General features: G+C 36.4%; 1 protein-coding gene across 1 annotated transcript in view; it reads right to left on the bottom strand.

The window, feature by feature from the left end:
* Nucleotides 1-11,661: 11,661 nt before the first annotated feature.
* RAB4A (RAB4A, member RAS oncogene family) overlaps nucleotides 11,662-22,161 on the bottom strand; it is a 53,837-nt gene continuing 43,337 nt past the window's right edge. The window contains exons 5-8 of the mRNA XM_036754056.1: nucleotides 21,201-21,355; nucleotides 18,725-18,820; nucleotides 16,216-16,355; nucleotides 11,662-15,355 (exon numbers count right to left, since the gene is read on the bottom strand). Coding sequence (XP_036609951.1) covers nucleotides 16,240-16,355; nucleotides 18,725-18,820; nucleotides 21,201-21,355 — 367 coding nt within the window. The 3' untranslated portion in view covers nucleotides 11,662-15,355; nucleotides 16,216-16,239. The remainder of the gene's footprint in view (nucleotides 15,356-16,215; nucleotides 16,356-18,724; nucleotides 18,821-21,200; nucleotides 21,356-22,161) is intronic.

The following is a 22,161-nucleotide window of genomic DNA, read 5'->3' as shown; positions in this document are numbered from 1 at the left end:
TGGAAAGACTTTAGACTTCACACCAATGCAACCCACCCATACCTTCCTATTCTGGGCAATCTTTATGCAACTTCTTACCTGAATCCCCTACAGAGGAACTAGTCAGTATATTTCTTTCCCCTTTAGATATGAGCTTCAGATGTACATGGGTTACACGAGTGAGTTTGTTTTCTACTTTTTTATTTGCCTTTGATTTGCTTCTCTCCCCCACCTCCTTTCCTGGCAGTATACATTTTAAAATGATTTTTTAAAATTAAAAAATTACCCAATTAACAAAAGTTGATTTTCTCTCACCACTGGCAGGGGGCAGGAGGAAACAGAAAAAAAAAACCAACACCCTAGTAACATATAAACAGTTACGCGGAAAAAGAAAATCCCACATTGGCCATGTCTAAAAAATCCATGTCTCTTTCTTCACCCTTTAGTCCCATGACCTCTCTCAGGATGTGAGTAGTGTATTTCATTATTGGTTTTATGGAATCATGACTGGCCACTGTTATCTATCGGTTCTTATGACTTCCACACTTGTTTTTACAGTGCTGTTATTGCACACGTTGTTCTCCTGGTTCTTCTCACTTCACTCTGCGCTGGGTCATACCAGTCTCCTGGTTTTTCTGAAACTTTGCTCTTTATCATTTCTTATGGCACAATAGTATTCCATTACATTCACATACATAATTGCATTCTCCAATTTATGGGCACTCTTTATTTGGAAACCCCTTCAGTTCTTTGCTATACAAAAAAGTTGCTCTATTTTTGTATATATGGGTCCCTTTCCTCTTTCTTTGATCTCTTTGGGGGTATAGGCCTTCTAGTAGTATTGCTGGGTCAAAGGGGATGCACAGTTGAGTAACTTTTGGGGAATAGTTCTAAACCGTTGTTCTAGAGAGTATATTTCTTGCCATCATTTTTAAGACCTGGGTAATGAAGCAGCAGATATTGAGTGCTTATTTATTAGGTACCTATTAAATGCTGGGGATGCATAAAATCAAGACAGACATAGACCCTGTTCTTGAGGGGCTTGTATAATAAGGAAGATAAGACAAAGCTGATACAGGGTGGAATATAAGTCCAGGAAAGGTACTATGAGAAACTGGAGAAGGGAGAGATTACTTTCAGCATGAGGAGAGCAGGCCAGTGGCAGATTTGTGTGGAAGTCTTTTGGCACCTGAATTTTGCCCTAAATTAGAAAATGGGATATTGTTAACAGGCAGAGACGGGATGGGGTTGGACACAGGGAACCTCTTTCAGGCATGGGAGGCAAACAGACATACAGAAGGGAGAAGACAGGAAAAGAATGTGAGAACACTGGGCAGCTGAGTTTGGTTAGAGCAGAGTACTTGACAGGGAATAGTAACAAAAGGCAGGTTGGGGCCAGACTGGAATGCTTTTAACATTCTCCATATAGGATAGTTTATGCTTTATTCAGCAGACAATGAGGATTTTTGAGGAGAGGAGTGGCTGGATCAGTGTAATATTGATTTAGGAGGATTATTCCAACCAAAATGTAAAGTGATGGATTGGGGAGAGGAGAAGGCTTCATCAAAAACAGGTCATGCCAGGCTAAATTAATTTCCTTTTTCATTTAAAAACTCAATAGACTAGTAATCAGTGGAATGTTTCAAATATGGCTTACCTAGTTTTGGGAAAGCATTTAATACAATCTGGTAAACCATTCTTGGGAACATGATTGACAGGTGTAGTATGGAGTTTGGAATTGGTTGGATGGCAGGATGTCCATAGTAGCCATTAATGGTTTGATGTCACCTTGAAAGGAAGTCTCTAGTAGAGTCTCAGGGATGTGTAGTTGGTTTTGTGCTCTTCAACACTTTTATTGATGATTTGGCTAAATGTCCAACCGGCATCCTTATCACACTTACAAGTCACAAAAAGCTGGGAGAGAGAGCTAATCCACTGGATGAAAGTCAGGATCCAAAATGATCTCAACCTTAGGCTAAAATAATAAAATTCAATAAAGAAAAATGTGAAGTCTTGCACGTGAGTTAAAATCCCCTTTTATATATTAAGATGAGGGAAACATGCCTAGCACATTATCTGAAAAACATTTCAGGTAGTGGACTACAAGCTCAGTATTAATCAGTAAGATGAAATGGCAATCAAAAAAGCTAATATAATCCTAAACCCCGTTAAGAGAATACATAGACTAGAATGATGGTGATATTCCTATGATACTCTATCCTACTCGGATACATGAAAGTTAATGTTTAGTTCTTGGTCCTGCATTTTAGGAAAGATACCAATGAGCTCATAGGATTTCTACATAGGATAATCTATAATTTAGGGCTGGAAGGGATCTTACATACCATCAAATTTGACACATTTTTAAAAGTACAGATTTTTTTGGGGAAATCTTTTGTTTTTACATGGTCTATAATAATGACTGCAGGTTCCACTTGTATCCCCCTATTATCCCAACCCCCCAACATCACACTTTATAACAAAGATTTTTTTTTAAGAAAAAAATTCAGTAAAACCAATAAACACATTGAAAAATTCTATATCCATGGACCCCTTTTTCTACAAAGGAGTGGGGGTGGGGGAAGGAGGTATCTTCTTGTCTTTCTTCTTTGGGGCCAAGCTTGGTCTTTTTAATTTTACAATGTTCAGTTTCAGTTGTTTTTGTGGTGCTTTCCATTTACATCATCGTTATGTATATTGTTTTCCTGGCTCTGCTTACTTCACTTTGCATCAGTTCATGTAGGTACTTCTTTGCTTCTCTATTCATTATGTTCATTGTTTCACTGTAATACTGCATTCCATTAATGTAACATAATTTGTTTAGCCATTTCCCGGTCCATGGCTATCTTTGTTTCCCATTCTTTGTTACAACAACAAAAAAATGCTACTATACATATTTTGGTGTATATGCCATTTTTTTATATATGAGGAAACTGTGGCACAGAGAGGTTAAGTGACTTTTCCCTTGTCCCATAGCTTGTAAACTTTTTTTTAAATTTTCTTTTTGGAGTGGGGGAAGGCAGGGCAATTGGGGTTAAGTAACTTGCCCAAGGTCACACAGCTAGTAAGTGTGTCAAGTGTGTCAAGGCTGGATTTGAACTCAGGTCCTCTTGACTCCAGGGCTGGTGTTCTACTCACTGCGCCACCTAGCTGCCCCCTGCTTGTAAATTTCTAAGGAAAGATTTGAACTCAGGTTTCCCAGAAGAGGATGATCAAAATGGTGAGGAGCCTCATGCCATGTGGATTAATTAAGGGAACAGAGGATACTTAGCTTGGCTAAGAGAAGACTTGGGGTAGGGGGGAGGTCTCACAACTATAGCTCAGAGGCTTCAAGTCAGGAAAAACTCATTATTCTAGACTGAGGTTCAACCCTGTGTCCTAATTAAAATTTGCATATCCCTGCTAATCCTAGTATCCATCATTGCCCTCCTCCTGCACACATTGTATAAACATGCACCAAGAGGCACTTATGATTGAGAAAAAGTTTTTTTTTAAAATATGGAAACATGATCCAAAATTAGAAACAGCTTAAATAGGGAAAATAGTATACAAGTAATGTCTTCAAACTTCAGTTAGGAATTAAAAGCTTTTGCACCTTTTTGCTTAACAAGGATTACCAAGAACAGTCCCTAGTCTCAGAATCTTTACAATAAACGGTCAGACTACTCTTGTGCAACTGTCTCTCTGCTTTACTTCTCCCTCAGTTCCACCTTTCCTTCTCAATCACAGACTTTCAAAACTTGCTAGAATAGTGGAACATTCATCCTACCTTCTGAATATTTGAACTTTCTCTTGCAAATGCAAACTCTTTCCCTTTTTGACTGCAACTATTAAAATCGTCTTGAAGATCCCCTTCTCCCATTGGAGGCACATACTTCTCCCATGAGAATGCTCTTCAGTGCGACTTCCTCCTATTAGCTTAAGCCCCCTCCCTTTCATGACTCCAGTTTTGAGCCCCTCATTCTGCCACCTCTCCCACTCTCCTGTAATCCCTTCTTCTTGCTGGGACTTTGCTATTCATCCATGTACTTAATAAGGGCATGTCACTTATGCCCTTCTGTCCTCTATCTCCCCTCTTCTGATTTATGTACCCAAAGCAATTAAACTGAGAACTGACTGAAAACAGGTTTTTAAGTATCAAGAAAGTAAAGTATCATATAACCAAGACATCAGAACACCTACAAACTATATACATCTGAAAAGGGGAGTAAATTGAAATTTTATGGAAAGCAAAGTAGGAGCTGAAGTTCATCTATATCTATCATGATGAATAATTCTTGATTTTTAGGAATGCTTTAATAGTAAAATATTTCCAATTACTGTTCTAGAATCATGCTGCTCTATCTTCACAGCAGTCATGATGTTTGGTTGACCATCCTAAAGGATACTCAAACTTGAGGATGAGGCACCATTTCCTAAAATTGACAACTACTTCTCCCCATGTTTGCAGGACTACTTTAAAATTAATTGAGGGACTAAAATAATATTCACTGATGATAGATCTTAACACTATTTTTGTTTACTCCTTAACTGAACATTACTCAGAATAGGCTCAACTTATTCTAAGATTAGTAATTCTTGAACAAACTCCAGAGGGGCATTTAGGTCTTTAAAGATATTCAAGGTTTTCTGTCAAATGAATTTTTGATCATTTTCAGATAGATCAAAGAAGTTAAAAAATAAGAAATATTAATAGCTACTAGCTATATACTGAGAAACCATATACAAACCAAAAAGTATTGGGGGTGGTGTAGATTTAGAAAATCTAGGAAACCCCCCACCCCCACCCCATCACTGTGTTGTTCTATTTGACTCTAGTGACCCGACTTGGGGTTTTCTTGGCAGAAATACTTGAGTGGTTTGCCATTTCCTTCTCCAGCTTATTTTACAGATGAAGAAACTGAAGTAAACAGGGTTAAGTTACTTGCCCAGAGTCACATAACTAGTAAGTATCTAAGGCCAGGTTTAAACTCATGTCTTCCTCCATGGCCTCCAGGCCCAGTGTTCTATCCACCTAGCTACCTCTCAACATTGTAGACTTTAAATATGAGGATACAGTTCAATCTTGTTGGTTTAAACACTTATCTAAGATCTAAATAGACCTTTTAGAATAAAATGAACACAGAAAGTTTGACAATTTTCTTTCTGCTTTCATAATTATTATGAGTTTGATTCAATTTAAAAAATCTTCCCATAGGTCAGTATAAGTACCCTTCCCTACCCTGTCTTCTCACAAACCACACAACACCCACGCTGACCTTGCACTGTTATCCAATAAGTCATTAAGGAAAGCTTTTATTCTCACAACTAGGTTATGACAGAAGAACTGGCTTCCCGCCACCCCCCTCCCCCAATTCTGCTGGGAGTTCATGTTGGTACTGGAAGTTCATTATATGTTTTGTCTTTCCAGGTATGTACAGAAAGCAGCAAGGTTTTAACACCTGATAAGGTAAAAAATATGCACAGTGGAAGATAAGGAATAGGCTTAGATAATAAGTCAAATGGAAATCAAAAGGACTTTCCCTTTTAGAGGACTTCTATCTTTGTTTGTACAGGCTGTCTCCAAATTCCTTTAAATGGCATTGCATACTTCTAAGTTCATTCCTGAGCTATTCTGTTGTACTTCCCTCCCCCTCCCCCTACTGTGTGGACCCCTGAAATCTCAGGCACTAAAAGATCATCTAGTTTAGGATGACTTAGTAGAGAACAGATGGACAAGATTTTTTTGAAAGAGAATGAGTGCTATAGAATATCCAGATAAATGCTATCATTACTGTTAATATTTGGATGACAAATTATTGATGCAAATGCAACTTTAGGTGGTTTGAAGATGGCAATCTATGGGGAAATGAACTGTCAACTCTCCCCTTCTCCCCCCTAACAAGGGATATCATTGAAACACACCAATTCCAAGACCTGCTGAACCCTGCTGGGCGTGCTGGAAGAGCAGAGTGGAAGAACACACTGGCCTAGATCAGGAGAGGGAACGTGCAGAAGTTGGCGGGGACAAGGGAAAGAGGTGGGGATGGATGTAGGGGTGTACCAAACCCCACCTGGAACCTGGCTAAATAGTTCTAATTCCTTCAATCTATACTCTTATGGGCAGGCTCCTGTTGCATCCTCTCTGGGTCTTGGTGTCTCATTCCAAGAGTAGGGGTGGACCATGTGATCCCTTTTAACCCTAAATCTATTAATCCTATGACTCAGGCATCAGAGAAGCTAGTACTGTTGATTATTGATATGAATAAATGGAATGGACTGGATTTCATACGCTGATCAGAACCCAATGGCTCTGTTACTAGCAGTCTTGAATTATCCAGGACACTGCTAATGTCACATGAGGCAATATATTAGAGAAACAAAGCTTGAAAGTCTCTGATTTGGAGGCCACCTTTCAACTCAAGATACTGCCTGTTAACATATGCATGCTATTTGGGATCCTTAAATGGACAAGGGAATTTCTATGACAGTGTTCTAAACTGCTGTAGGAGGAGGTGAGCTCAGACAAACTATGCTTGCCATCAGAACCTCCTTATTAACTCCCTGACCACTTTATTCCAGAAACAGCCCCCCTGTTACTGAAATGGGATTGTTTTCACAAATGAATTTTGCTTGAGTACCCAATAAATCACTTTCTCCCTTTGGTATTATACCTTTTTTGAAAAAATTCATTTTGCAGAATTCACTTCCATTAGTGTTGCATAATCAGCATATTTGCTATAATACATAAAGTAGCAATTTTGCAACGAAGGGTTACTTTACTATATTCACTATAACATATACAATAGCATTTGGCAATGAAGGGTTACTTTATTATTTTTTCCAGCTGAGTGACTGGAAATCTGAGACTGCCTTTCTGAACACAAAGGGCAATAGCAGCTATAAATGTATATTTGTACAGTATATCATGAAAAATAGATCATACATAAATTAGGTATTTAGTTCTTGCTCTTTGGAACTAATAATCTAAGCCATGAAAACTGAGGGGGGAAAAGGTTCTGTGCCATATTGCTCTACATAAATCATGCTGCTTTTTAATTGAGTCAAATAACAAAGTATACTTTCTTCCTACATGATGAAGGTAGAAACGTACTATATAAAATGCCTAGTTACACAATTTATTGCAGGTCCAATCATGGTTTCTAAAATTCAACTGAATATATCAAAAGCTTGATACATTTATCCATAAGATTGATGTCATAGTCTTGAAAAACTTAGGTGTTTCAGGCTGTCTTTCTCTTCCAACAAGCAGTCCAGACACTTTTCTTCCTCCTGTTTTTTAATAGTAATAGTAACCAGGATCATGATGATAACAATAATAGTAATTAATATTTATGTAGTCCTTTAAAGTTTTCAAAGAGCCTTTACATGATATTTCACTTGGTCTTCACAACTTATAGGTACTACTATTATCCCTTTTACAGATGAGGTAACTGAAGCTGAGAGGTTAAGTGAAGCCCCTCCCTTCTGACCTGATCCTTTTCCGAAACCCCCTAGATTTGGATCATTGAGTTTTGGACACTTCCATTCTGGAACTTCCTGTTTCCTGACTAATTTAGTCCCTTCCTGCCCATGGATAACCACGGAGCTTCACCTATGTCCCTTCTCCGTAGAATAACTAAGCTGCCCTGAAGCATGGAGTAGACCCAGGCCTCCTAGCAAGAGTTTAGTGCTTCAGTTCCCAAATTATTCTTGGCAGCTGAATGTGAATTACCAGCTCTAGGTAGTTCATAGCTTCAATATTAGATCATGCTACGTTCCACATTCTCAAATGTTTGATGTTTTTGTTGTCTTGCACTTTTCCCTAGGCCATTAAGTTCTTAAATTTTCCCATTTGTGAAGTTGTAGCTTTGCAAAATGGGGTTGCTGTGATAAAAAGTACCATGAGAAAATCAATGTGGAACAGGAAATAAGGATGGTGGTGTCCTAACTCTAAGGTTTAAGAAGCTGTGTAGTGCCCAATAGGTACACACATCTACTTAGTAAGTAACTGTGGTTAATGAAATAAAACATTTCTTTCATTTTATGTGTATTTTTTCCCCAAATAGCTACTAAGTTGTTAGGACATAAATATCATTTGGCCCTATCTAAAAAACAGAACGGTGAGGTGTTTATTTTGGCCTAAGAGTATCCTGAAAAAATTTATTTAGAATCTAAGGATACAATGAAACCAGAAAGTTTGGGGACTTCTGGCTTAGTGCAATGATGGGCTAAGAGCAGCCTTTGTAAAAACTAATTGGACTCTGTCCTTTCATGGCTTCAAGGCCATTGTGGCCTGTGATCCAGACTCCCTGGTGACATCTCTGATTATATTATTCTCTTATCTTGCTTTCAAGAGAACCATACTAGGCCCAATGCGAGTGTGTGTGTGTGTGTGTGTGTGTGTGTGTGTTGGGGTGAGGGGGAAGTTTTACAGACTGCCTTAGTTTTGAAGAGTTTTGAGGCTGGATATTCCTTCTCTTGATGCCCCTTCCATGCTCCCTTGGAGTCCTCTAGTTAAGCCACTAGGTCTTTTCTTAAATGAGAAAAATAAATGGTTGTATAGCTTTCAGCATTGACTAGATTGCCCAATTCCTGGCAATGGACCTCAGCAACATGGGTCTGCCTTTTCTCTGCCACTAACTATTTGGTATTTGTAAAAATTAAATCTAAGCTGCTAAATAAATGATACATTTAACTTTTAAAAATTAAAATGGTTAGTAACTGTGGTATAGTAGAAAGAACAGGGGGTTTGCAATCAGAGGACCTGGGTTCAAATCCCATCTCTGATGCTTATTGTGTACTTGGGGAAGTCACTTAACCTTCCCAGGCCTCAGTTTCCTCATCTGTAAAATGAGCGAGTCAGGCCTCTGAGGTTCCTTCCAATTCTAGATTTATAAACCTATGACTAAAACTGGATAGAAGAAAAAAAGCTGTTTGAGATGTTGGAAAGTTTTTTTTTTTAAATTTACCATAATGCACATTTTCTTCCTACTCAAAGGGTAAGCAACAAAATGACTTAACTCCTACCATCTTGTTTTTTTTTCCTTAAGCTAGAGATGACAAAGTAGTATAGGCAGGGGCCAGTTCATTGCAATAACTTTATTGGCAAGACATCATACAAGAGTGTTGTTGCCAAAGTTAACACACTAAATGCAGCTGGCTAGAACAGGAATGAGTTTGTATAGAGAGATAAGAATCTGCCCCTATCACTGGAAAAATGGCCTGCAACATGGTCACAAGCAAATACTTACCTTTACAAAATAAAAATTTGTCTCTTAGACAACTTCAGCATTGGGCAGCTTTAAAATTCAAGGACTACACACACACACATGTACATGTATACACATATCCATATAGATATGTATGTATCCATCCATAAAGATATGTATATATGTATGTATACATCCATCCATATAGATATGTATTTTTGATAAATGGTTTCTATAGCAATTCTGATGTGCAAAACTGGTTAATAAACCCCTCTTAAAAAATTTTAAAGACCAATCAAACAAAAGCAGATATCTACACAACTACCTAAGGTGGCTTAGGCATCTCAATTAGAGATAATTTTAAACTAGGAGATCATTTAAAAACCTCTAAGGTTTTTGGTGATTTGGTTTATTCAAAACCTAAAAGATTAACTTCAGTTGATTCACCCATAAGCTTCCATTTTAAAAGAATAATGGAGAATTGCTTTACAAGGAAAAAAAAACAAAGAAACAGTGACTTGGAAAGAAGAATGATGTTTATACTTTCATACTGGGTCAGAAATTTGTTGAAAAAAGTTTCTATTTATCACAACTATGAAGATTCCCAAGCTAAGATTGCTTTAATGGTAAAAGAAAAAATATGACTACATATGGGTCAAATCTGAAAAGAACGATTAAAAAATGTGTGATCAACCTGATTATATTTTAAAAAATTACTTAGTGTAACTCAATTGGGTATCTTACTCCACAGGAAAATAAGGGGAAGGGGATAAAAAAGGGGGAACAATAGAAGGGAGGGCAGATGGGGGAGGAGGTAATCTAAGGCAAACACTTTTGAAAAGGGACAGGGTCAACGAAGAAAACTGAATTAAGGGAGACAGGATAGGATGGAAGGAAATATAGTTAGCCTTTCACAACATGAGCATTGTGGAAGTGTTTTACATAATGATACATGTGTGATCTATGATGAATTACTTGCTTTCTTAGGGAGGGTGGGTAGGAAGGGAAGAGGGGAGAGAATTTGGAACTCCAATTTTTAAAAGCAGATGCTCAAAAAAAAAGTTGTTTGCATGCAACTGGGAAACAAGATATATAGGGAATGGGGCATAGAAATCTATCCTGCCCTACAAGAAAGTAAGGGGAAAGGGGATGGAGGCGGGGAGTGGGGTGACAGAAGGGAGGGCTGACTGGGGAAAGAGGCAATCAGAATATATGTCATCTTGGAATGGGGGGGAGGGTAGAAATGGGGAGAAAATTTGCAACTCAAAATCTTGTGGAAATCAGTGTTGAAAACTAAAACATTAAATAAAAATGATAAAATTAAAAAAAATTAGTGTAACGATTTCATTAAAACATGGGGTTAAGAAGCCATCATTGCTGTCACTATAGTGGTTTGAAGAGGCAGTACCACTTTGTTTGACATGATGCAGGCATTATGGTATATGGTTCAGAGGCCTCGGCAATGAGTCGTTACACTGGTATCTAGCCCAGGTGAAGAGAGGGAGGAGCTCTGTAGCTTTGGGTAAGTCATTTCACTTGTCTGGGTCTCAGTGTCCTCATCTATAAAATGAAAGGGTTGGATGAGATGAGAGTTGTCAAACGCATGGATGGCTACAAATAATTGGGAAATATTTAACAAAATAAGTGGAAATCCACAAATGTTATGTGGTTTCCTAAGTCAATATGTGGCTCAGCAGGGATGTTTCTATTTGAGATTGACACACCTGAACCAGATGGTTGTTACAGTGGTCTGGAGCCAGGAAGGCCTGGCTTCCAATTTTATCACAGACACATAACTATTTGACCCTATCAATTAGCTTCCATGTGCCTCACTTCCCTCATCTTTAACAATTGGGGATTGGACTCCATTACCTCCAAGGTCACTTCCAGCTCTAAATCCTATGGTGTCAGTGACATTTTTGGCCTCTGTCTCAATGTAGAAGCCTGTTATTTCTAATTGAGTGTGTAAAACATCCCAAATTGAGATCTGGATTAATGTCACTCAAAAAGTGCCATAAACTATAAGGAGGGTGCATATATTCAATTAAGACACAGTAGATGTGTAGTGGAGAAGCAGTGCTGGGTGGTAGAGAGGGAGCTGGTCTTGGATTCAACCCCTAACTCTGGCACACTGGCCACTCAAGCCTGGTCAGAGGTGGTCAAGTTCCCCACCTAGAGATTCCTACACTGACAACATCATAGATCTGGTCCATTAAAATTAAAAATAAATTCAAAATGTACAAATGTGAAATTAAGGTTATCTTCCCAAGAATCTCATTTCATATTTTATAAGAGATGCCATTCTAAACGTTAAAAGTCCTGGTCTAATTGTAAATAGAAGCTCTTAAAAAAAAGGGGAGGGGCCCTTCTATGTGAGGTAGTAGATTCCCCGTTAATGGAAGTACTCAAGCAGAGGTTCTCTGGGAGGGAGAAAATGGAGGGATATATCGAAGAAATTAGGTGACATAAAGCAAGAGATATCAATAAAATGTACTTTTGAAAATGATTTATTTAGCGCTATAAGCAGATTTAATTTTTTTATTTCATCAGTTCTCTCTAAATGACGGTATGGAAATTGTGAAGTGAAGAATCAAACCCATAAATGGGTCGAACTTCACAGAATATTTGGAGCACTTAACTGATTGGATTAACAACTTCATTTTCCCTCCCCTTCTCTTCCTAAGACCTCCTAATTGAACATACTAGGCTTATTTTGAAGCTTATTTCTCAAAACCTTAAACAATTTGTGGAAGGAAGATAAGTTGAAGTTAACAAAAGGAGACTGTTATTTCAGTGAAATGTGGCTTTTTTGTGCTGCCTTTGCAGCCTTAGTCTTCAGAAGACTTTTTTTTTTTTTTTTTTTTTTTTTTACTCAGTGGATAAATGTAAGATGCCTCTTAAAAGGACTCAGCTATTCTTTCAGTGTTTTTCCTGCATTGGGGCCAGTGCTCAGAAGAACAAAATACATGGATGGCTGTTTCAATACTATTCAAAATTCATAAAGCTCTCTAGGATTGAAATAAACATGGCATGTTTTAGTGTAGGTCAGAATAAAGGAAAGGAATATTTATGGCCTTGAAAGCCTGACAAACTGAGTACCTACACAGTGGCAATCGTAGAATCTGAACAAATATTTTTGTGAATCTAATATGATGTGACTGAACTCTTGCCTTCAACTGGCTAAATAAGCACATGTTCAAGATATATGCATACCATTACAAAATATCTTTATAAATAAAAATATACAGTAATTACAACAGACAGGAGACACATGAAAACATTCTAACAATTAAGAATACTACTTATTATACAGGAGTTAGGGGAAAAGTCTCTTTAGGCAAAAATGGCATTCACTAAAAATGTAAATGCCTTAAATACAAAACATTTGAACCACGTAGGTTTCCATGAAACATGATACTATTTAATTATTGGGCCAGCAATATGGATACTGTATACTTTTTAAAAAGAATTTTTTTCAGTTCAAAGACCGAAAATATCAGTCTTTTATAATAGCAAGATAAGGGAGGAGGAAGTATTTTAGTTCTTAGCTTTGTAATGATTGCATTAGAAAAAATTCCTATCTAGGTGACTTTATATCAATAAGCAGTATCAATAAACCTTAGAGGGAGGATGTTGAGAGCTTAGAAACTCAGCCACATCCCCCTCACTGTAACTGTGGCAGGACCATTGTTTGGATGAATTCCTTTGCTAGATGTTAATCCAATGTTTAGAGTTACAGAGTAACCAAGGAGAATGTACAGCTGTGTGTATGAGAATAGTTACATTAGCAAAAAGATACTTATTGGTACAGAATGAGTCCAGAATTCATATGAATCTTTTGAACTAGGCAGAAAATAGATGCCGTATATTGCAGTATGAAATAAATCATCTGAGTTTCTAATTCCGGCATCTAAATGCTGGAATACCCCTGTATAAAAATATTGGTTTCCTTACCTAGATTTCTAAGAGTCTAAATATATCCTCTGTGACAACTACATACTTCTTGGAAGCAAAACTACAAGATTCCTATATTAATATTCTTTTATTTTACCAATGAAGAAGTAAATTTTAAAAATTAATCCACAATCCTAATTCAAACAGACCTCAGAATTTTTTTTCCTAGCAAGTATTCTAAAATTTCAATTCTCCTACCATTCAAATAATCCAAAGGGGCTAAAAAAAACCCAAATGCTTCTTGATAGTTTCATAATCAGTATTTGGTTACTAGAATAAGGAACTCAGAACAATTTCTCTCTCCTACTCCTACTTCCCAGAAGCAAGAGTCCTTAGTGAAAATCACCCTAGCTTAGTTTGCCAGAAACTTTCATTGTTGCAAAGAGGCACATAGTAGCCATGGGTTAGCAATACAGTCAATCTACTTTCCACCTCAAAGTTTTAAGTTTAATCAAAATTAAAAGCTCTTGGTTGGCTTTTTTTTTTCATGTTGACATAAGATCTTGTCAAATACATGTATAATTCCATGCAAAAAAGCTACCTAAAAATTAATGAATCCAAGTTAACAGATCATTCAAAAGTGAACGGTTAAAGGAAAAGAATATTTTGAGTGAAATGTATTTTCTTAAATTGTGAAGAAAAATATTAAATTGAGAATCTCATTCAGCATGTGGATTTTTCAAAATAAGATACGGAAGGCACTAACTAAAACAAATACACACTGACTCCTTCACCAAAATCACCATTCATTTGTTTAGCCTCATCCTCTATCTCAGCTCATTAGTGAATCAGCACAGTGGGTGGCTTTTAATGAAAGATCAAGTGAGATGAACTGAGTTGTTCCTATTAATCACTTACAAGAAGGAAAAGTCACCAGAGAAGGAAAGAACAAGAAATATATAAGATGAAGAATACTGTTTGTACTTTTAGTATCAGATTTAAATAATATTGCATTTAACTATAAAGAAACATTCCACTGAATATATATCTATATAAGCATATATGCACAGATAGATTCCTTTAAAGTAATGGTATATTAAAATGTTAGAACAATTTTTTGAAATTGAAAATATAATTTACACTTTGATAATGCTATGTGAATTAAAAATCACAGAAATGTGATAATTGCAATAAGGCATCTTAGACAGCTTGAACTCATGTATGTTTGTATCATGTAGTTTTGACTCATACCTGAGATAAAGAGATAACTCATCATACACCATTACTATAATTTTTAAATGCATGCCATTTGAGAAATAAACTAGAAGAATGGATAGTTTCTGGGGAAACTATCTAAAAATTTCTTTAAATTAGCCCAATGTAATAGTTTTTGAAAGAATAGTCATGAAATAACAATATAACAGAGTAGGGACATTGATGCTATGATGTTGATTAAACAAACAAACCTCCAAACCAAGTAAATGATCCAGATTCTAGTCATCAAGGTAGATGGAAAAAAGAACAGCCTGGAACCATAAATCAAGAGTTCTGAAGATCCAAGGTCAAAAGAATTTTTTCAAAGGAGCATATAATATTTTTGTTTCGTATATTTGGCTAAGTGTGGAAAATACTTCAAAAACCAGCAGAAACCTGTATAGGTGCATTTTCAATGGAAAAATTATTTTCCAATTTTATTTTCTTATATTAGTGAACTTTAAAGTAATGACCTCGTTGTATTTCAAGTGTAAATCACGTAAACATTGTGTAGCATGTGGCAAAAAAAAAAATTAAATAGGAAATGCACTGATCATCAATGCCAGTGGCTTTGAATTTCAGGTCATAAATATAACCAAATGTGCAATACAACACAAACATGATGATAAAAAGCACTCCTCACAATTAACAAATTTTAGTTCATATGATTAAAAAAATTAAACTGCATTTAGTGCAACATTCTATTCTATCGTACATCATATATACCATGCTTTGGAAACTTACTGCACTACAGTATATACAGGCAGGATACAGCAATGTTTAAATGAAAAGTGAAAGGGAAAATGTGGAACAGAAAATTTTTACATCTATGTATACATCTAATTGTATTGTCCATTGAATTAGATTTATTATATAATCTGCTGTGCCATATTGACTATCTTGCATAACACCTTGAAGTACTTTTATTTTTCCCCCAGCAATGGTCTACTTCAGACACAGAGTGGAAAGATCGTGATAAAAACGGCAGAACCTCGAAGCTTCATCAGTTGCTTCTCAAATATCATTTGTATATAGAGCTAGAAAACATTAAGAACAAAACAAATCATGACTAAGCATTTTACAGAAGATTTTGGTTAGCATGTGTCCCATACTAAGTAAGAACTTAGTATGAAGAAACAATTTGTGGCCAACAGCAAAGAAAAAATGGAAAACTTTTGACAAAAAAAATTACATGATTTCCATTTAAAACAATATAAACAAGATTTCTTTTTGCTAAGGAGATTTGATCTTATCAGATTTTCATTAGCCCATGAAAGAGATAAAAGTAAATTTGTGTTTTATCAATGACAGCAATACCAAATTGGCTTAAGTAGGTTTTTTCAGAAGAATCTATGACTTGGAATTAAAACAAAAAGTTTCACTGTTTAATGAAAATCACAAAAACCTCTAAAGTTTTGGTATAGTATGTAGGAACATAAAATGTTAATGGTAAGTTTCCAGGACAAAGCATATCAAGGAAGATTCCTACCTCCCCCCCCCCCCCCGCTTTTTTCACTTAGGGAAACGAACAAACAGGCAGATAAATTTCCCACACATTTACAACATATTTCTATCAGAATAGGATCACAGTATCACAGATACAGAGCTGGAAGGGATCTCAGAGGTCACTTAGTTTGATCCCCTCATTCAAAAGCTGAGGAAGGTGAGGTGCAGTTGAAATAATTTGCTAACGGTAGTAAGTGGCAGAGGTGGGATTCCCTGAGGGTCTCTGGCACCAAGTTCTCTACCATATGACCCCTTCTTTTTCACAATCTAGCTGTAGAAGTTATTACATACTCATGAGCAGTAAACTACATAAAGAGCTATGTAGCTTGCAAATAGACTGAAGTTAAAACATCAAAAGAATGAGCAAAGTTATCTTCTTGCCAAAGCCTACCTTAGGTTTATAGTGTCCAAAATTTTAACAGCCACACTCTTGAGCACTTTGGGCTTGTGCGCGACGTGGTGATCTGAGCTGTCTTAAGGCAGCATCTCCATATTGAATACCTGAGCCCATTCTTTCTGGATCCAGTTCACCTGGGGATCAACCAATATTTGTTTGAAAAATCCTTCAAAATGCAATCTGTCTGTATCTTAATATTGCAGATACAAAGGTGATAAGCAACACAGTCCCTCATACACTTTATAAACTATGAAGAGTTGGGAAGAAACATGTATGCAAATAATTATTATACAAACTAGAATATGACTGAATGCATAATGGCATAAAAGAGTCCAGGAGGAAGGGATCACTTCGAGGTCGGGAGAGAAGAGAGAATAATTTAGGAAGGCTTTATAGAAAGGGTATCATCTGAGCTAGGCCATGAAAGAATAATAGGATTTCAACAGGCACAGATGTGAGGGGAATCCATTTCAAGCAGTATGTGGAAATGTATGGTGGTGGGAGAAGGTGGGATGAAATCAAAGAATGACAAATGGTTTGATTTTGCTAGTGCTACTTTGAAATCACACAGGAGGAGAGAGTTGGAGGCAAACTGTGGAGAGTCTTGAATGTCAGTTTAAGGAGGCTCTATTTTACTTCTTAGCCAATGGAGAGCCACTGAAGATTTTTGAGGAAGTTGAAAATGATGAGATCTGTATATTAGAAAGATTACTTTGGCAACTATAACAAGGATGGATTAGAGAGGGAAGGAACTGGAGGCAAGGAGATCAGTTAACAAACAACTGTAAAATCCCCGGCAAGAGGTAATTTGGTCTTGAAATAGTTATGGTATTGACAGTGGGAGATGAAATTAGTTCCAGATACAAGAAGTATCGTGGAAGTAAAACCAGTAGTATTCTAAGGCAGCTGATTAGACAGGGGTCAAAGAGAAGGAGGAAGGGAAGCAGGGAAAGGAAGAAAGACTGAGAGAAAGAGAGGGGAAGAAAGGGGGAGAGATAATGGCTGATGGAACAAGGTCTCTCACATAAAAGGAATAACACTGGTAAATTATGTTTCTGTAATGACTTACCCACTTAACATTTTATCAATAATACTTAAGAACCTTAGATTTTATCTTTACATTTACATACAGAGGTGGTAGCAAAATTCCATTTAATCTTCCAGAAGGAATTAATTTTCAGAGGTGTCTTCAGATAACAAACTTACATGATCTAAGAATAGACTAGTAAAGCAATAAATTATCCTATACAAAATTTCATGTTATGTGTTCAAAGCCATTTAGCGTTAAACTAACATAAGTGCTTACTTTTATAATATGAATGACTAAGATTCAAAATACACGTACACACTAATATTCTACACATTAATAACTCTAGATACATTTCTGGTTTTAAGACTTATTTATAAAAGCTGACTGCATATATATGGGTAGTTTTAATTACAAAGACTGAATAGGAAATCTATTAAAAATACCAGTTTAAAAGACAATCATGCTTTTATGGAAAATGAATATAGATTGAGTAGGCTAAATTTGAATTATTTTTAACTTGATTTGACTGAAGCAACAAATAATGATCAATAAGTTGGTCTATAACACAGTAGGGCAGCCTTATAGGTTAGAAGTTAGAGCTGAAGTGATATATCTATATGTATATATTTATACACATCCACACGCACTCACACTCACACATATACGTAGAATGGCCTCCAGTTAGAAACTGCTCCAATCATACAGAATATGCAACTATTAAACAAAAGGGTTTCCTGACATTGTTTTCCTGCCACAAAATTGCCATACATGACAACTAGTTTTAACAGAATCAGTCCTGATGAGAGAAGAATATAGAAAGTTATTTTCTTCTTCTATCCAACAAGTCTGGCTCTGATTGAAGCAAAAAAAAAAAAAAAACAAAAAAAAAAACCAAAGATTTCGATGGCCTACAATGTCATTACTTTATTTTTAATTTTAAAGTTAAATATTTTTCCAGTGAACAAAATTTTATTTTCTACCTTCCTGTCCCCTATTTAAAAAAAAAGAAAGAAAAATAAAACCTTTCTGAGATCTACATAGTAAAAGAAACAAATTCCCGTATCAGCCATGTCCAAAACATGTTTCATTCTGCACCCTGAATCTATCACCTGTCTGTAGGTGGGTTGTATAATGCTAGTATTTTGCTAATAGCATTACTAATCTCCACAGTTGAGGGGGTTTATTCTCTCTTGACCATAGTTGAAAGCCTTAAGGCACTATAAGAACTGAAAAGTTACTGGGATCAAAATCCTACACATTTCACCAATGAATGGCAATTTCTGTTTGATAGCCCAGGTGGGTATAGTTTGCCTAAATTTCTCCTGAAAATACTAATAAGCAATACTTGTCATATAATATATATGTAACATATATACATACATATAACACATACACATAATAAATAACTCTCTGTAAGGGAAGAGTTATAGAGCCAAATTCATCAAATATTTAATTAACAGAAAATTTTTTTACCTGATTCAATTTTATTGAGTATTTTTCTTGCACACTGAACAAAGGCTTCTTCTACATTCTCCCCTGTTAATGCGCTTGTTTCCAAAAACATAAGTTCTATATTTGATGTAACAAAAACAAAATACAAACCCCAAATTAGAATAATGTCAGTGGCTGAGCCAATATCAAATTTGCATGTGATATTCTCTGAAAAAAGAACAAGAGAAAGATAATTTTCTGGCCTAACATTTAGATTGTCCAAGGATAAAAAAATTTTTAATGAAATTTACATTTCTTTGCTATTTTATTATGAATGTCAAAATCACTATCACCTTAGTTTAGAACATAAGAATTTGTTGACAAAATTTTCTAACAAGTTATACTAGTTTCACAGTCTGGCCCACCTGAAGTTACTAAGCAACAACATGGTCAAAATTACCAAATAACTTAACTTGTATAATTTAAACTTGTTTTTCCTTTAGGTCTTGTATAAGAGAATGCTGAAAGTACAGAGTTAGGTACAAATAGTTTTTATTTCTGAAGGTATACTTTTCATAGATTCATTATTTCACCATTAAAGGTTGTTTCAAAGGTCTTTTCATTTATTCTGTTTGTAGTTAGTGGATTGTGAAAAGGTGAAGAGACCTCGTGTAGTGGAAACCAAACACTGGATATGGAGTCAAAGGACCTCGTTCGAATTTGTACTCTGCCATTATACTGCTTAGTGTGACTTTGGGCAAGTTAGGTACTCTGGGCCTCAGTCTTCTCATCTGCAAAATGGAGCTGGGTTAAACAATCATTAAGGTCTCTTCCAGTTCTAAAGCTATCACCCTATGACTTCAATTAGAAAAGAAATCAAGCAAACAAACCTACCATTCCCCACACTGCTTTACTTTTTACTTATTTTTATCATCATCATCATCACCATCGCCATCATCACTGACTTACTTCATATATCCCTATACTATCTGGTGAAGATCCTGTTGCCAGGCTAAATAATCTAGGCCTAACACCAAACTAACTAGGCCAAGGGTTGGGGAGAGGTGAAGTTTTTTCCTTCTTCACTCATCATTTACCACTGGTTTCAAGGTTTGTTTCAGCTGATGTAGAATGTTTCACACCTCAAATATTAAAGGACCCCTGGAAGAGGTGTACAGCAGGAAGAGTAAGGAGAGGTTACTGCTATGACCTGGAAATGAGTATACTGAAGTCCTGAAGCATATCCTTGTCATAAATGAGTGCATAAGATCCAATATCTAAGAACACAGCTAGGTTGGATATCTTATTCTTCTTATCTTCTTCCTTCCTATTCTTTTCTTCACCTTGTCAGGAAAGGTTATATAACCACCACCTCATTGACTACTACCTCCCTGTAAACCCCAATGGAGAAAGCTGAGGATCCTGAGCCCAAGAAACCTGGGAAGAGCAGGTCACCAGCCCTGTGCAGTCACCATTGAGAATGGACCCACCATCATTCTTGCCAATTGCTGACCAATTGCCAATGACCAGCAGGTAAACCTTGGAAATAGCTGTGTCTCCCAGACCACTAACTGCCCTTCCAGCCTACACCCTGCAACTGCCATCCAGGGTTTTTAACCTTGTGGAGATGTGACAGAGTAGCTGCTTCATTATGAGTTTCAGTTCCTGCTTTCTAAGCAGCAACAGTTACTAAAGACATGAAAAAGAAAGCTATTGTCTGGTCAAATGGTTCAGCACCAGGAAGGGATATAGTTTATCACTGAAAATAACATTAAAGAAGATGCATTACCACCTGCTTTGCTGCTGTACCATAAACACCATGGGGGCCTTTTCATCTGACTTACAGCTGACACCCCCTCTATGTGTTGTCTTTCCCTATTAGAATGCGGGCTCCTTGAGAACAGGGGCTGTCTTTTCCATTTATGGCCCCAATGCTTATGATTTTTTGTTTGTTTGTTTTTGAGACTAGGGCTCCCTATCTTTCCCAGGCTGGAAATGCAGAGGCCCAACTCCACTGATGATTGGTATGGAGGCTTTGACTTGCTTCATTTTGGACCGGAGCCAGTTCACCCCTCCTTAGGCAGCCTGGTGACATCTCCCTCTTGGGGGCCCACTGTATAAATGGGTATCAAACTTAGTGTAGATGCCAATCAGCTTTAGCCCCACTGCAGCTCAGAACATCCAAACTCAAGCTATCTATCATGCATTCTATGCTACTGTTACCGTCTTTCTATCAAATACTTTATTAGATCTGTTCACAAACAAGCTGGTTGAGCATTTCTCCTTTCCCACCAGGCTACTTATTGTTAGTAAGTTTCCTTCTCTTTTGTTCTAACGCTATGCAGCAGAGCTCTGGAGTCAGGAACTTTGGCTCCTCTTCTTACAGTTTCAATAATATAGTAAAAACCTATCACAATTTCAAAATATTATAATAAAAATAGTTCAAGTAGACTCAAACACATATCATATTAATAAAAAATAGAATGGAAATGAAACGATATTTAATAGTTTCACCTACCATTTTCTTGGGCAAACCTAGAAGCTTCTAAGAAAGTAACTTCACGATCTGCATCCAGATCTTTTTTGTTCCCACAGAGTATTATGACAATGTTTTGACTTGCTAGCATCCTTGCATCTGTCAACCAATTAGTAAGTGCATTATAGGTTTCTCGGCTGCAGAATATAAGATCCCAAAATTAATATATAAAGTCTGTAAAATATAATTTAATTTTAAATCAAACATACTATTAAAACATTTAAAAGATGTTACAGTTACTTAACATCCTTATCATATAACAGTATCTCCAAAACATTAGTTAACCATAATAGGAATTTACAAAAACAAAAAAAAAAAGAAAAAAAATCTGATATGTTAATATTCTGTCATCACTAACTAGTTTTTCGTTGGCAAGAAAAGAAATAAGAAGTTGTGCATCTAAGGGTAGAATCTGGTTCACAGGATACTAGACTTAAAGATTGGAAATTTAAGAAAAGCTCAAAAGACCAGGAAAATTTTTGCATCAATTAATGCAATTGATCCTTCTAGCATTAAGGATCTGATTTCTTCTTACTTCAATGCTTTTTTTGCTAATATGTCATTCATAAGTTCAGTCTGGGCCAAAAAATACCACATAAGTCATCAGTACTGGAATATGCTAAAAGAATGATTTTAAACAATGATATTTAATTGTCTCCTTGTGAATACAGTGTTTGGGCAGGTGTACTACCTTCTCTGGTTGGAAATAAAAAGTGAGGAGTCCTAAATGTACAGTCTCTCTACATTACCAATCCTTTTGTTGCAGCATGCCTCACTCAAAAGCAAATTGTGGGAAGTAAACAATAGGGCCCACTTCCTGGTACCATTCAAGTACCTGTTCTGTTCTGTACACTCTCAATAAATCTATGTTATTCACAAAGGAGGACATTTATTATTAGCAAACTACTCACGAAGCCTAATGTGTCAATTTTTTGAACACTTA

The sequence above is a fragment of the Trichosurus vulpecula genome, chromosome 4 (assembly GCF_011100635.1).
Source record: "Trichosurus vulpecula isolate mTriVul1 chromosome 4, mTriVul1.pri, whole genome shotgun sequence".
Taxonomy (NCBI): domain Eukaryota; kingdom Metazoa; phylum Chordata; class Mammalia; order Diprotodontia; family Phalangeridae; genus Trichosurus; species Trichosurus vulpecula.
The sequence above is the reverse complement of the archived record's forward strand: the minus strand, read 5'-3'. Positions and strand labels throughout refer to the sequence as shown.